The 14,807-nt window shown below is 38.1% G+C and overlaps 4 protein-coding genes across 4 annotated transcripts; 2 read left to right on the top strand and 2 right to left on the bottom strand.

The window, feature by feature from the left end:
- Positions 1-2,396: 2,396 nt before the first annotated feature.
- Positions 2,397-4,903, top strand: LOC110852551. The gene is made up of 7 exons (XM_022100652.2): positions 2,397-2,552; positions 2,614-2,813; positions 2,917-3,090; positions 3,151-4,008; positions 4,097-4,215; positions 4,296-4,652; positions 4,731-4,903. Exons 4-7 carry the CDS (start codon positions 3,791-3,793, stop codon positions 4,760-4,762), a joined length of 726 nt encoding a protein of 241 aa, XP_021956344.2. The 5' UTR covers positions 2,397-2,552; positions 2,614-2,813; positions 2,917-3,090; positions 3,151-3,790; the 3' UTR covers positions 4,763-4,903.
- LOC110851867 (venom carboxylesterase-6) lies at positions 4,664-7,814 on the bottom strand. The gene is made up of 10 exons (XM_035853739.1): positions 7,184-7,814; positions 6,985-7,122; positions 6,895-6,918; positions 6,797-6,832; positions 6,450-6,720; positions 6,161-6,366; positions 5,885-6,068; positions 5,457-5,777; positions 5,223-5,367; positions 4,664-5,147 (listed from the first exon to the last, which is right to left on the bottom strand). Exons 1-10 carry the CDS (start codon positions 7,373-7,375, stop codon positions 4,901-4,903), a joined length of 1,764 nt encoding a protein of 587 aa, XP_035709632.1. The 5' UTR covers positions 7,376-7,814; the 3' UTR covers positions 4,664-4,900.
- A 119-nt stretch (positions 7,815-7,933) lies between these two features.
- Positions 7,934-8,856, top strand: LOC110851906 (T-cell surface antigen CD2). The gene is made up of 3 exons (XM_022099838.2): positions 7,934-8,227; positions 8,311-8,438; positions 8,517-8,856. Exons 1-3 carry the CDS (start codon positions 7,947-7,949, stop codon positions 8,798-8,800), a joined length of 693 nt encoding a protein of 230 aa, XP_021955530.2. The 5' UTR covers positions 7,934-7,946; the 3' UTR covers positions 8,801-8,856.
- LOC110851905 (SEC14-like protein 4) lies at positions 8,828-11,228 on the bottom strand. The gene is made up of 9 exons (XM_022099837.2): positions 10,977-11,228; positions 10,832-10,907; positions 10,651-10,694; positions 9,952-10,066; positions 9,839-9,872; positions 9,568-9,740; positions 9,439-9,489; positions 9,347-9,376; positions 8,828-9,250 (listed from the first exon to the last, which is right to left on the bottom strand). Exons 1-9 carry the CDS (start codon positions 11,103-11,105, stop codon positions 9,075-9,077), a joined length of 828 nt encoding a protein of 275 aa, XP_021955529.1. The 5' UTR covers positions 11,106-11,228; the 3' UTR covers positions 8,828-9,074.
- Between the last annotated feature and the right edge of the window lie 3,579 nt (positions 11,229-14,807).

The following is a 14,807-nucleotide window of genomic DNA, read 5'->3' as shown; positions in this document are numbered from 1 at the left end:
GTTGTTATGTTATTGCCTGTTATGCGTGAAAATAGGCTCCATTTTCCCAAATGTTAACTTTAATTTATCATGTTCTGCATTGTTGTACGTACGTCTGCATAAGGAGTGCAGGTGGTCATAAGCGGAACAAGTGTGAAAAAAGCGTTCTTATTGTATCTTAAGGATTACAAGGACGTTCACTCACTTTTGTTTTCATCTCCACAATGCACCTTTCGGCGTTACGAAGCACGAGTACGTACTCCAGTTTAACTTTAAGAGTTTTAAGTAATTCGACGAGTTCTGAAATTGCCACTTTATTGTTGCATTGAGCGTTACATGGTTATCTAGAAACTAACAGAAAAAAACGTGGTGTGTGGTCATCTGACAAGAGCTTGAATTTAGTACAAATTGCTAAAAATGATTGATGATTAGATAAAATGAACCATTAGTTGCGTGATTTTATTCAGTAGATGACAGAAATATTAAAACTAATTTGACATAATTATTTTTTACCTTGCGTAATTAATAATGCTTACAGCTTTTTATTGGTAAGTATTGCTGCATCGGAAACGTGCATAAATCCTATAAACAAAGCACCACGTAAAAAAGTCTAGTTTAACATATGTAAAATGTGTAAGCGTAATTTAAGTTCCCACGATATGCAAATATGTATGCAGTGGTTACTGGCTGGACGGCAGCAAATTTTGTGGTGAGAAAACAAAGGAAATCTGAAATTAGCAACTTCTGGCTCACCGCAGGCGATACAGGAATTGGATGCAGTTCCTTGGGTCATGGTTCCTATCTGACCCATTTGCTGCAATTTGTTTCCTTACAACAATTTCTGTGTTCCTAACTCAATTTCATGCAGATCTGCCAGGATAGGTGCTTAATTTTCTAAAATCTGCATTGTATATCGTATATTTTGCGATTGCATAATGCTTTGCAACTTTGCTTTTATTAATTTCTTCTGCTGATCATTAGTAGTTCAGTAGCATACATATTTTGCACACGTCATGGCTCGTACATAATTAAAAGTAGATGCATTCTTACAGTAACGTTTAAAAGTAACGCTTGTTGTCTGAGTACGTGGATGATCTTGTTTTGCTCAGTTTTGAAAATTAGTGATGCGTTTCTGGCCGGATATTTCAAAATAATAACACAGAAACAAAAGATGTTGGCGATATGCAACCTTGAAATTACGAAATCCGCGCCGCCACGCACTGCTGTTAATGTTTTTTTTTCCTATTTCGAAACTATATGCACATTATTATAATTAGCCTGAGTGTTAAATATTTAATGTGCTCAATGACCTTCAAAGGATACGCTTGTAAACACTCAAAAGTGTTGATTATTGGAAGTTGTTGTTCTGAATTAGTTGATATGTGACCATTCCCAAGGATGAAAAATCTGTCCAGTCATGGTATTCTGCTGATACATAAATGCTTAAATACCTTTGATCTCTGTGTTTAATGGCGTCATGGTCAAGGTTTAACCTTTGGGAAAAATCAAATAGTATTTTAACAAGAATTGATTAAATAACAAAATAAGTTGGTTGGTACCACGTTTACTTGATCGAGTATGTTGCATTTCTTGGAAAACTTTGATGTATGAAGGTTAATTAAATTAACGCGATCTGCATTTGTAATGCACTACATGTTTTGCACTTGTTGCAATATGTATGTACTTGTTCATTCTACGTAACATTTCAGTGCAAAATCACCAAAAAGTCTTAGCAAAATAAATGCGTCATAGTATAAAGTGACGATTTGATGATTGTCATGATTTGCCAACCAAGACATTCCCTGTCCTGTCGAATAGCTTTTGATGGACTAAAGCAATTTGTAATGCTTAGTTTACCCAACAAAATTCAAAAAAAATGAAAGGCACTTGGGTAATTACGAAGGGCTTACATAGGTTAGACAGTTATTACATAGTTTAGCAAAAAACATTTTGCTATTATTCATTTATTACTATGCTTTGTTTTAGCAACACTTGCAGAAAGATGCGTTCTTGCAAAACATCGTCATAAACACTGAGTGGACACGCAATGGATGCAACTTTAGGGTTTTTGTTTGTAATTCCATAAGCTCTCACTCGGGCTAAAAACTGATGTATTTGTAATTTAAATTTCTACATGAATATTGCACACTTATTCCAAGCAGTTGACACATTTCGAATAATGCATCAGTCATGCGTGCATTACTCATCATTCTATGAACAAGGATCTGCAAAGGCCAGCAGAAATATGCACATTAACAAATTGGTATACAAAGACTAACGTCTGGGTTTATGCTATGAAGAGATTAAATCCTTGTACCCAACGTGTTTTGTCGTGAGATTATGACAAATTTTTAAGCTCCAGGTGTATTCATCCCGATGCAGATGCGCAATATTGTTTGTCGACATTTATTGGCAGATCAATCTTATATCAATGACTGGATTTATGTCCCATAATATTTTGACCCAGTTGAATTTTATTCAATATTCAGTCTGAAAATGCAACACATAAGTTTCGTCTACTGCGAATTCCTGCTGATAGTCTTGGCTTCAACAACGCCTCCAACAATATCGAGGTAATTGTAACGCAACTGCCTGACTTATATTCAGAAATTCTTAAAAGACATCTTGCCGTAGTCCCCATCACGATGACTTGATTCGAGATCACGCCAGAATGTTTGAACTACATGAGCATCACATTTTCCGACTGAAAGGCCTGGTTTTTGGGCTGCTTGGATTTTCGTCGGTCATTATTGTGGCGTATCTGCTGTATCAATACATTATTCAAGTAGCCAGAGCACGAAGGAATCAGGCGGGGGCTGCATTTTCTGAACGAGGTATTTTATGCAGATAATTTTAATTATGGTCAAAAACTACGTAAATGTGAAGTGGTGTTAGATATGTGCGTAGTAAATATGATAATAAAAAATATGCCAACAGAGTCTTTGGTCCCAATCTCTGAGTTTGATCAGCCCAGAACAATATTCGTGCGACCACTGTTTGGGCCCCTTAGATCCTTGCGAAATTACGTGGGGGACGTGTGGGGGGTCAGCAAGGGCAGTTCTCCAACTGCGCCATTACCAGGCAGCACCCTATATCGACCAAAATATGACAGTGAGTCCAGCTCATTATCTTAACCACTTCACTACGTAATCTGTTTACTTGCAATTCCAGATGACCCATGGGAGCACTTGTAACTCGTAGTGGATGACCATAACAAATTAGTCCCGTTTGTGGGTGAGTCATCTGCTCCTGAAGAGCGGCGTTCCAGTGTCAAGATATTGCATCGATTGTGATTAATTAGTCTAAGCATCATAGATCGGATATTTTGCGTACTCCGGCCTCCAGAAAAAGTCGCGTACTCCGGCCTCCGGAGGCCGGAGTACTCCAAGCCCGGAGTACTCCGATCTATGCTAAGCATTCGAATTATTATATACTTATTTTTGGGGCAAAGCCAAGTCGAACTGAAATAAACCACTTACTATTCGTGTGAACAATCTCATTCTCTCAATCTCTGTCGCAATAAACTCGCATGAATACAAGTAATCCGTTTGTCAAAGCCTTGCGTCACTCTTATCTCCTTCACTTTGGATAACTAACTGGACGATGGACACAATGCAAATCTGATGGATGAAGGTTTTATTATGGTCTTAGCCATGAAGATAACATGACCCATGCAACCTTAACATTGAGAGGCAAAGCTGAACGCGTAATTGTTTACTGAGTGGACACTAAATCAATGCGAATTGTGGAAAAATTCATATTCTGTTGAATAGCTGGAGTTTTTCGTGTAATAATGTGAATAATTGAGTGCATGGGAAACAAAATAAATATACGCTTGAAAATGTGTTCTTTGTTTGGCCAAAAGTGTTACAGCAGATTCAGTGTGTGTCTCATAATAATTCTTCAGTTTGCTTTCTCAACTGCATTGAATTTGAAGAGTTTGAATGAAGATCAGTTCGAAACTCAGGACGAATCGCCTGAAGAACCTGAAGAGCCGGAGGAATCTGATGACCCAGAAATTGATTTAGGGTATACATGCGCCTTTCGTTTCATAATATGGATTAAAATTACAATTTATTTGCCGACTAAAAAATAAACAAGTCGTTGTCATTGTCAGGACGGGTGCCATCGTTGGAATTGTCATTGGAATCTTGGCTTTACTGATTGCGATTCCTAATTTATTATGTTTCTGCTTCGGTTGTCTTTGTTTCAAGGAAAAGGAACCTAAAATAATAGGTGATTCTCATGCAAAGTAGACACAAGCAGCACTTTTGTAAATATACACTTGACAATGAGAGTTGTTGTTTGTACTGCAGGAGTGACACCGTCGGCCTCGGCCACCCTCCGGAAAGAGCACGCGAGGAAAGGAACCACCAATGAGACGACCATGGAACACGACAACAGCCGAAAATTCAGCACTTCGACCACACCAAACCGCCGAGACTCGCAGTTCTCGTCGGCAACTGCACCTCCAGGACAAGAGTTCACTCCGTACCCGCTGGATGACAACCTTGGCGCGTTCTACTACAACTTGGGGTACGAGCCGCCACCACCGTATGCCTTTGGAGATGGTGTCCCCTACAGTGACGACGCTTGGGACGTGAGAAACGGCGCAAGTCGATCCGCATCGATACGCCCAAGTTTAGGGAACATTGGTGAAAAAAACCAGACATGTAAACCGGAATTTATATTAAGCTTGGTATATTTTTTATTAGTGTGCATGCAAATATAACAGTGCATTTGTTTTATAGCTGGACCTGGGCCATCCATAATTAAGGGGTAGCTGTCCCTTGTCGCTGTCATTTAATGATCAAACTTCTCATATCTTAACATAATAATAGTATTATTTATGTACATATGTATATAATTTATAGAACCTGCATGTAAATAGGTGATGCAATAAACAAAAATTTACATATTATTACAAATTGCAGTAACCATCTGAGGACTCGCACCTTAACAATCCCTGTCGAGATTTTTGTTCTGCCGTGTCGAGAGCACGCATTTGCATTGGTTGCACCAGTTTGTCCCAAAATTCCATTCGTTTTGTGAAATCAGCATGTTCAGGTTGGATACTCAGGTCATTGTCCAAGTGCAACCAGCGCATCGGCGTCTCTGACACTTTTAGTTGTGGCCACTCCTCCACGTCCCCCCATGGCTTCGGTCTCCTAATTTACAAAAATTTAACATCAATTCTATGTAGTTGACTGGGAAATTAGATTACACGGGTTCTAAAAATATACCCGTCGTTTTTCGCAAATGACGTCCACATTCCAACGATTTTTTTGGAAAAATCCTCATCCAAGCTTCCCTTGGTCAGTGGAGGCACCCACTCTGGCATTGGGAATTGATAAATAAGATCATCTGCGTGTGTTGGACCCTTTAGTCCTGAAAAAGTTGTTTAAATATGGTGTGTGTAGGACAAGCCTTTTGCGAGCTGTGCATGTGTTAAATACTGCGTGTCATTGTTTGCATACCATTTGAATCTTTCGTCATTTCGAAGGCATCAAAGGTATGTTCCCCACGATGTGTCAAGTAATAAATGTAAACGGGTGCGTGCTTGGCATAGAGCAGAGCACCCTGTCGGGTGCAGTGGAAGAACCATCGATCAGAATACAGGTCAATCAACTTTTGTCCGTTGACCTTTGAGATTTCCTGGTCTTGGAAATAAAAATCTCGGATTTTGGTGGATAAGCTGCAAGGGTCTCGAGCTGTAGCATGGTAAAGGAATGTGCTTGGAGAGACTCGCCCCCACTCGTTGTTCATAAGCTCCAGCAAGGTGGCATTGTTTAGTACCACTAATTAATTAATTAATTAATTAATTAATTAATCTATGCGTGTCCATATTTTCTCTCAAATAACCTTCATCAACTAGTTCAAGTTGCTCAGTTTGTGGAAAACTAACCATTTGCACTGATGAAAATCCCTTCGTCTGACGTGATTCCGGTGATCAGAGGGACTTTGTTGAAAGTTCCGTCGAAGAGAGTTTTTAATGGATCCTGTTTGTGAAACACGGAATCTGGTGCCTTCGTGGGGATATAAGTTTCAATCGTGGGTCCAAATTGCGGCACATCATACACATCAAAAGTCTAAAAAAACATTACATATAAACATGCTTGCTTTAGGTATTTGCATTAATTAAATGATCCCATAATAATTTGACGTAAGATTATCAGCTTACAAAATGTGTTGGATGTTTGAACTGCGTCTGCTTCAAAAGTTCTTCGCCCTTCATCCTTCGAAGGCACTCCACCATAAATTTGGGGTCACTACTTGGACAATCCACCAAATTAGCCAGTTTTTTAGCTTCGAGAAGAGCAGATTCTCGCTTATCGGCTTGAGGACAAGTAACCATACCGCTTTGGGTGATTGCAGCGTGGAATAACCCTACTCCACACAGTACAAGAGCTAATTTCTCCCTTACCAAACTTTTAACGTAAGTTTACAAAAAGTTTCATCAGCTTTTGTACCCTTGCCCATTGGAGACATTGTCAAGTGAGAGACGGAAATGGCACCTGCACTCTCTCCAAATATGGTGACTCTGTCAGGGTCACCTCCAAACGCTCGAATGTTTTTTTGCACCCATTTTAACGCCAAAACTTGGTCCTTCAACCCTTGATTTCCTGAAGCCCCTTCGATTTCGGCATTTAGAAACCCAAACAGTCCGAGACGGTAGTTTATTGAGACAAGAACTACATCTTCGGACATAAAGAATGAGCCATCATAGTCGTTTGCTGAACCCTTTAAATTAGAATTTTGAAGAAAATGTAAGACACGTGTGTCGAAGACGAAATATTATACTATTAATAATTCTTACGCAAATAAATGCTCCGCCATGGATGAAAACCATAGTCTAATTAATTTAACAAAATTTTTAACAAATGTGCAGCAAAATTTAACAACGAAAACCTGTACCGGCAATAATTTCGTGTCGGAAATCTGAAAAATATGATTACTTCAGGTTGGCGTTTAGATTATAATATTAATGTCATTTACGATATGTACCTGTGGCGTGTAGACGTTAAGAATCAAGCAATCTTCCACTCCAGTCATTGTGCTAAATATAAAATCGAGCTGGAGACACGTTGGTCCCAGTTTTGTAGCGACTTTTGTGCCGTTCCAAGGAGGTATCGGTTTTGAAACCTGCAAGGGTCCTGTATTTTAATTGAGTTCGGCCGTAATTTGGCATTGATGAAGAACGTACACCAAATCTTTGCTCGACGACGCCATACGGAATTCCCAAAAATCGAAAATACTGACGTCCATTTCGAGCTTCTTCTATACTTCCAAGCAAATCTCCGTCAGAAATGGTCACCAAGGGTTTATCAATCGCCCCTGAAATAGTCTTGAAGTATACGCAGAAAATAATAACGGTCAAATTGGGGATCAAGTTCATTTTAGTAATTTTAGCTCTGGACTATTATGTGGACATGCAGTGGGAACAGCGATACTCGAATATTTGTTAATAGTTTTATTAACATGCAGTCGGGATTCAAGATCCAGACAATGAACTGACCAACAGCATGCACTTTTTTTCAACATCATGAGACAGACCAATTCATCCACTTGGATAACCTTGATACATGTTACAGCAGCTCTATACAGCACATGCATAGTTTCATAAATTGGCACTGATGTACAGAATTGTCCTTGTAAATAAGTACACAATATAAAGTACTGAAAAAAATGTGGTTATTATTTACATATACCACGCTTTTCTATCAAGTAGAAAAAATAAATGCGATCCTGGGATCGGACAGAACATTGGTCTGACTAATATGCTGTATCATTCCTTCGAAATAATAATATTAATATAGCATCTGGAAGATGCCTATACCTACCTGTTTATGAACGTATGTTATACACGTCAAATGTACACAATAGTTTTGACAGCACTTATTGGATGTTTTGTTAATATTCAATTTTACCCATAAGATAAGTATGCTTATCAGTGTTGGGTGCACGTCATGAAGATAAGAGGCTTAGTCAGCCAGCAAACACTTACATGGACTGCTTTAATTAGAATTATTCTGAGTCATTTCGAGCATAAGGTGCCCAAGCGAAAGCAAGCCAATTCTACCTCAATTTCGTTCCCGATCATGACGATTTCTAATATGTCCAGTGTTTCTTCGACCCTTTGGTTTTTCGTATTCACTTTCGTCGCTATTGTGCATCAAGCGAACGGGGATTGTGAACGAGAATGGGACGACGGCGAATGGTCGTACACTTGTGACGTTGATGACCTTCCGTAAGCTCATTCAATGTGCTTAAATTGGTACTCTATATTTAAAGTTTGTAGTAACATTTCAATTGAGGTGTCGTATTTTGCAGCGTTGGCGCAATCGTTGGTATAGTCATTGGTGGAATCGTCATTTTCATCGTTATTCCCATTTTGATATGCTTTTTATGCGCGTGTGCATGCTTTCGAGGGAGGAGAAGTAAAGGTCAAGTGCAGCCTTGTAAGTTGTCAATATTCTCATTCTCGAGAGTCGTAAATCGCATTTAAGACAAGCACTTTATCAACTATGATTCAACAGACGTAGTGCAAGCTGCGCCACAGGCCACGTATCCCCCGCAACAGCCGGCTTACATGGTGAATGCGTCAAATCAGCCCCCACCGCAACACCCGGCTTATGTCGTGAGTGCGTCGAATCAGCCGCCGCCACCTCTACACCACAACTACGGAGGACCTCAACCTCTTCCATATCCCGTTATGCCTCAACAGCACGCCTACCACCAGGCACCACCCCCGTACCCAGGTCAGTATCAAAACAATGGACCACCACCTCCCACTGCAGGATGGAAAACTGTGGGGAACTAGTTTGTATAATTTGTATAATGTCTTAGAATTTGTTAATAAATTTTATTAAAGGATTACCCATTATGTACGTATCTAACATAAAATTGTGGACGATAAGCCTAAAACTTGTATATTTATTGGAATTTACATTTAAATTTCTGCATTTATGTACGTATACCCATATAGTATCAAGTTGGGCCCATATTTAGGGCAACCTGTTGAACCACATACTGAATTGCTGGATGTTATTCTGAGATTTTAATACACGAGTCAATTCTACCATGATTCCACGATTCTACAAAGTGTTTCTCGTTCCACCAAATTCCTCGTCCAATTGGTCCGCCGGAATTTGCTTTAGTAAGTTTGTTTGCCATTCGTCCCTGTTTGGACCCCAGATTTTGACAGCTTCTCGAGTCTCTTTGCTCATCACGCTGGTCAAGGCTCGCAGAACCAAGTCAAAGGTTTGAGGTGCTGCCACAAAATCAACATGCCAGGTGAAATTGATGACTGTATTCTGAAGCCACATTATTGCAGCCATTTCAGCACTTAATTAGTAGATGGACTTACTTTTAATTGCTATGATGGAATCTGCCATGCCTAATTTAATCATGAGAAAAATTATTTCTTTCATGAACATAATCTTTTTTTACTAATATTACCTGGAAAATTATTCTCATAGGTCACGAGAAAGTTGACTATTACATCGATACCTTTATTCAAATATTAAAATGTTGCATATAGAACATTAGGTGGCGAATAGGATGCATATACACAGATGACAGACTTACATTGCAGACAGGCATGTTGAATGATGTTGAACCCATCAAAATTGCAGACCATTACAAACTGGGTCACATTTTGACCACTGTTTTGCAACTCTCGAACTCTTCTGTTTCCAATTTCATATGCCCGAAGGGACCATCGAATAATGTGGTCTTTCTGTCCAGAGAGGATTCCTCGTCTGTTGATTTCCGTCAAGAGACAAAAAAGAACGACTTCAAGGCTTGAAGTTCAAGTTCAAGCTCACTAATGTGTACTCTTGCCTACATGTCTACTCACCTGATGTCCCAGTCTGCAGCATTCAACGCCAAAACTGGAGGAACGATGATATCACCATAAGCTCAGTTTAATATGGACCGCATACATAATTGCGTATGTAATCATGTCATTACCAGGTCTTCCCTCATAGTCAACTCCATCAGTGGAATATGCATATTCGTAGACCAAATTGCCGAAATCTTCATCTGCTATTGTATCCATTCGATACTCCTTCCTAAACGCTAAATGCTACAATTATTGTAAATTAGAGATTTATTGTCTAGAAATGAGCAATCAGCCTTTGGCATCAGGAAAAAATGAAGCCACGAGTTGAGCAAAAAATACAAAAAAGTGACCAGTCATGCACCTATATGTAATGTGAGAAGGTCAACATGCACAATTATCTCATGCTACACATAGCACACATAAGCCACACATACAGATAGCATTTCCATTAGGATACGTAAAAATTAATTACTTCGCGTCTGACACCGCCGAAAGCGCTTTGGGCGGGAAAATTGAAAGTATTTTATGTTAATAAACTAGGCTAATAAGGTCATTTAGTAAAATGTACAAAAATCGATTATCGTCTATCCGGCGGATTCTAAAGTGTTTTTCGCAGGAAATTACAGACAGCATAAATGCTTCAAGGAATAATTAAAAGCTTGTTACAGACAAACAAATTATATCATTTTAATTTTCTAGCTTAAAATTTTTTTCTGCCGTCAGACGCACTAACAAGTGTTTCCACCAAATACGCTGTTACTACTAAGGGCGAGAAGTGCGGAAATATGAGTCTCCCAGGGATGAAGAGGTTTAAGATAAGATTTTACCTGTCTTAGCATTTTCTCTGCACCTCGAATGTTAAGATTCTTGGCTGAAACATGACCCAAATTATTAGTCAATAAATTACTTTTAAACGCTTGCATCTTAATAAGATTAAAAAATTCATTTTATTATTCCTATTCTTTTGTTCAAGAAAAGACTCAGCTATGCAAATTTTTAAAAGCAAACCTCTGAGCCACTTGATGAGAAAAACATCCTTTTCCATGTAGTCATGCGGCAAACTGCCGTTCATTACAGTTTTAAACTGAAACAATGAAATTCAATAAAATGCTTTGGAACGCTCCATGATGCCGATTGGGTTTGGTGTAAGTACCTTGTCGAGGGCATGCTTTTCATCCTGCGACAATGTTATATCCTTCCAGACGGAAATGCATCCAGATTCAAAGACACACAAAGACAAATACAAAATTACTGCCAAAATTCCACGAAAACTTGGCACCATTGTGAATAAATAACGCGAAACAAATATCGGTATAACACTAAAAAAAAGTCGAGACGAGGTAGGGTTTTCCAATTAAACCATCAATTCTGCTTGGGAGCATACAAACCAGAACTAAACAATATTTCCCAGCGTGTGCAAGCTTTATACGAAAGTTGTTTTCTACGGCATAATATGCATTTCGTTCATAGTTTAACATATCACGTCAGGATTTCGTCAGGATCAAGTTCAAGTTCATCACAATATTTGCAATCCATGTTCACATTGCTATTTCCCTGGGGAAGTAATTTCCACCACGTAGATGTATTGCAGAATTGTTTACCTGTTTGTCTTGCTTTGAGTAATTTTATGAGGAAATGCTTAACATACCCTCAAATCAAAAACTAGAGAGATGTAGAAAATCTAATTATTGGTGAGAATTAAAAATGAGATGTACAGTCAATTGAAAAAGTATTGGCAACCCCCACGTCAGCTAAATAAAATTGGCTATAACCATGGAATGCATCATACAATTGGTATGGAAATTTGTACCCATTTAGCAAATATAATGTAGTTTTCGATTATAATCATGATTTATTAATTAAAATTAGATAAACACAGTTTTTAAATAATTTGTTGGAAAATTTGCAAAATTTACCCGCAAAAAGTATTGGCAACCCTTAACTTAAAAAATCATAAATCAAAGAAACGCCAATTTTATTATGACAAACTGCTTCTAGTATTACGTAGCACCTCCCCTCGACGCAATACAAGCAAAAATACGTCGTGGAATTGATTCAACAAGTTTCGTTATAACGCTTTTCTATATGGCTGCCCACACTTCCTTTGAACTTTTGACAAGCTCGTTTTTCGAAGAGTGGTTTCCCACCAGTCCCTCTTTTCTGAATCCGGACAATCAGAATCACATCGGGAGACTGTGCAATCAACGAAAGAAGCTTAACCTTTTCGATCTCCAAAACCTTGCATCGTTAAATTGGCTACATGTTTGGGGTCACTGAATTTTCGGAATATAAAATTCCTTCATAGGTCAGATTTTTATCAAATAATTTCAAATTATCGTTTAGAATGATTATTTGGACCTCATTGGTCATGATTCCATCGATAATGACCAGCTACCTACGCCACGACCTAGTCATTTAACCCCAAACCATAATCGCTCCTCTTCTGTGTTTAGCTGTCATACGAACATATTCGTTTTTGTGAGCCTATTATGGCATCCGCCAGACTTGAACCATTCAATTTGCTCCGAATAAGTAAAATATGCTTATGTCAGACCAGCAGAACCTTCTTCATTCATTGGAAGTGTATTCAGGGTGGTGTTTAGTCCATTCCAATTTATTGAGTTGGTTCGTTTTGGGGACCCTCGCGTCAGTCGGGCTTCTGGACCCTGAAACCCCATGGCATGATTTTTGATTGATCACAATATTGCATGATATGTTGACGCCACAGTTGGTTCTCAAATTCAACATGGTTTTTGGGGTTAAAATCTTCCGATCTCGAGTGATAATTTGCTTGATTCATCCGTGGCTCGTGGGCGTAGGTGACTTTTTTCTTCCGCACCATGGAAAAGTAGAAACTGAGATTGTCATTTTATATTTCTTGGCTACCTATTCAATAGTAAATATGGAAAAGTATGTTTTCTCTTTGATTTTTCGATAGTAAAGCTTTTTTGTGAAAGATACATGATTATTTCTCGCCGCGCCAAATACAGCTCGTTTGGTGTCGCCATTTTGGCTCCAGACAACACAACTGTAGACTTAAAATGTAGCTAACGTCATATTTGGTCACCTAATTAACTTACCGTAATGAAATGTGGTAGCTGATTAAGAAAATTGTTTCGCGTAATTAATTTGGCCACATGTTGCCAATACTTTTTGCGGGTAAATTTTGCAAATTTTCCAACAAATTATTTAAAAACTGTGTTTATCTAATTTGAATCAATAAAACATGACTATAATCGAAAACTACATAATATTTGCTAAAGGCCTACAAATTTTCATGCCAATTGTATAATGCATTCTAACGTTACAGCAAATTTTATTTAGCTGGCGTGGGGGTTGCCAATACTTTTTCCATTGACTGTAATCACTAATACTGAAAGTAAATATGCTTAAATAAAACTCCATTAAATGTTAAGTACCTTGAACGTTTAGGTACCTCTTGGACAAGGCCCGATATTAAAACATGAAAAATGCTTATCAAACTTACGAGGAATATCGAGAATGAATTAAGAAGGTTATTGATTTACATATTACTCACGATGATGGGTAGAACAAGGGAGGACATAGTGACGAGGTACATGAAACTGCGGAGACTAATTAACCCTGGATTTCTTTATAATATTTCCATATTGTCCTCCATACTTTTCGAAATAGTATTTCTACACTTGCCCCTCCCTATTATTTTATGTTTCTGAGGACAAAAATGGTTCACATCTCATTACCCGACACAAATGAGCCCACAAACCGAGTATACACCCTGCAGAAATATATAGTGACTCCAAATAACAACCAGTATGACCTCAAAGTCCTCCCCCTCCATCTCGGGGAGCTCTTAAAAATACCCCAATGCCCTTGTTTCTATGCAGAGCTGTACTTCATGTCTTGACTCATGTTCTCTAAAAAATCATGTTGCTAAGTCCATAAAAAATTGAAATATTCAACCTCTTGTGGTACCTTAAGTACTGCTTCTGATACGTATTTAAAAGTGTGCTAATAAATAAAATGTATTCCGCACATACATCATTACAAATTTTGCCAAAAACGGGTGTACGTGCAGGTTAGGAAAATTACGCAAGACTTATTATGCTGTTTATTTATTTTCTACGTTATGTAGTCATCAGATTTTATAGAAATAGGGGTATATGTATACAAACAAGTATTGCACATTCATAATGCAAGAGAAATACGTATTTTTGCGTATAAGAGCAACTCTCAAAATCTATTTAAAAATCAAACCTGATCTCCTCAAAGGAGCCATAATTAAAATGAAACGTTGGAACATGCTTTATGTCTAAAAAAAACGTATAAAATAATACAACAACATTATGAAACTACTTGGATTAGCTCAAGTAAGGATCATAGTCATCGTGACATATTAATAATTATGTGACATTTATTAACACAAATACCAGTGGATAAAAGCTTCGCAGTACAGGATTTTTCTGACAAAAATACCAAAAATTTTGTGTGAGAAATTATTGAACACTTCAGTTCGGTGAATTTTTTGCAAGAACAAACAATTTTGCCCCGCTGCATAAACACATTTTAAAATAATATAATACTTCGCCTTTTTATACTTCGTCTTTGTATTAATAAAATAGATACCGAATTACCTACTTCTTATAGCTCAGAAGTATGTTAAACTTTTTAGATCGATGGTTATTCCACTTGCTTATTATTATGAGAAAAACTTGTGCATTAGACGCCGACGCCTCATCAAGAAGCAAAATTAATTTCTCAAAGCAACAAAAAAATTGCAATGAACACCATTTAATACGACAGAGTTTTAATCGTAGACACCGGGTATCAGTGGTTTTAATCGAGCATTGCATATTTTGCATCATTCATTCAACTTGGGCTTCAAGTACTTGTAACTTTGCTTTGTTCTGTCTATTTCTTCGGGCTATTGCAAGTTGCACTAATCCTACAGACAACAGATTTTACTGATACGTACACGTCGTGTATGTGTGCTTCTGTATGTATA

Source organism: Folsomia candida, unplaced genomic scaffold (assembly GCF_002217175.1).
Source record: "Folsomia candida strain VU population unplaced genomic scaffold, ASM221717v1 Fcan01_Sc007, whole genome shotgun sequence".
Classification (NCBI taxonomy): domain Eukaryota; kingdom Metazoa; phylum Arthropoda; class Collembola; order Entomobryomorpha; family Isotomidae; genus Folsomia; species Folsomia candida.
The sequence above is the reverse complement of the archived record's forward strand: the minus strand, read 5'-3'. Positions and strand labels throughout refer to the sequence as shown.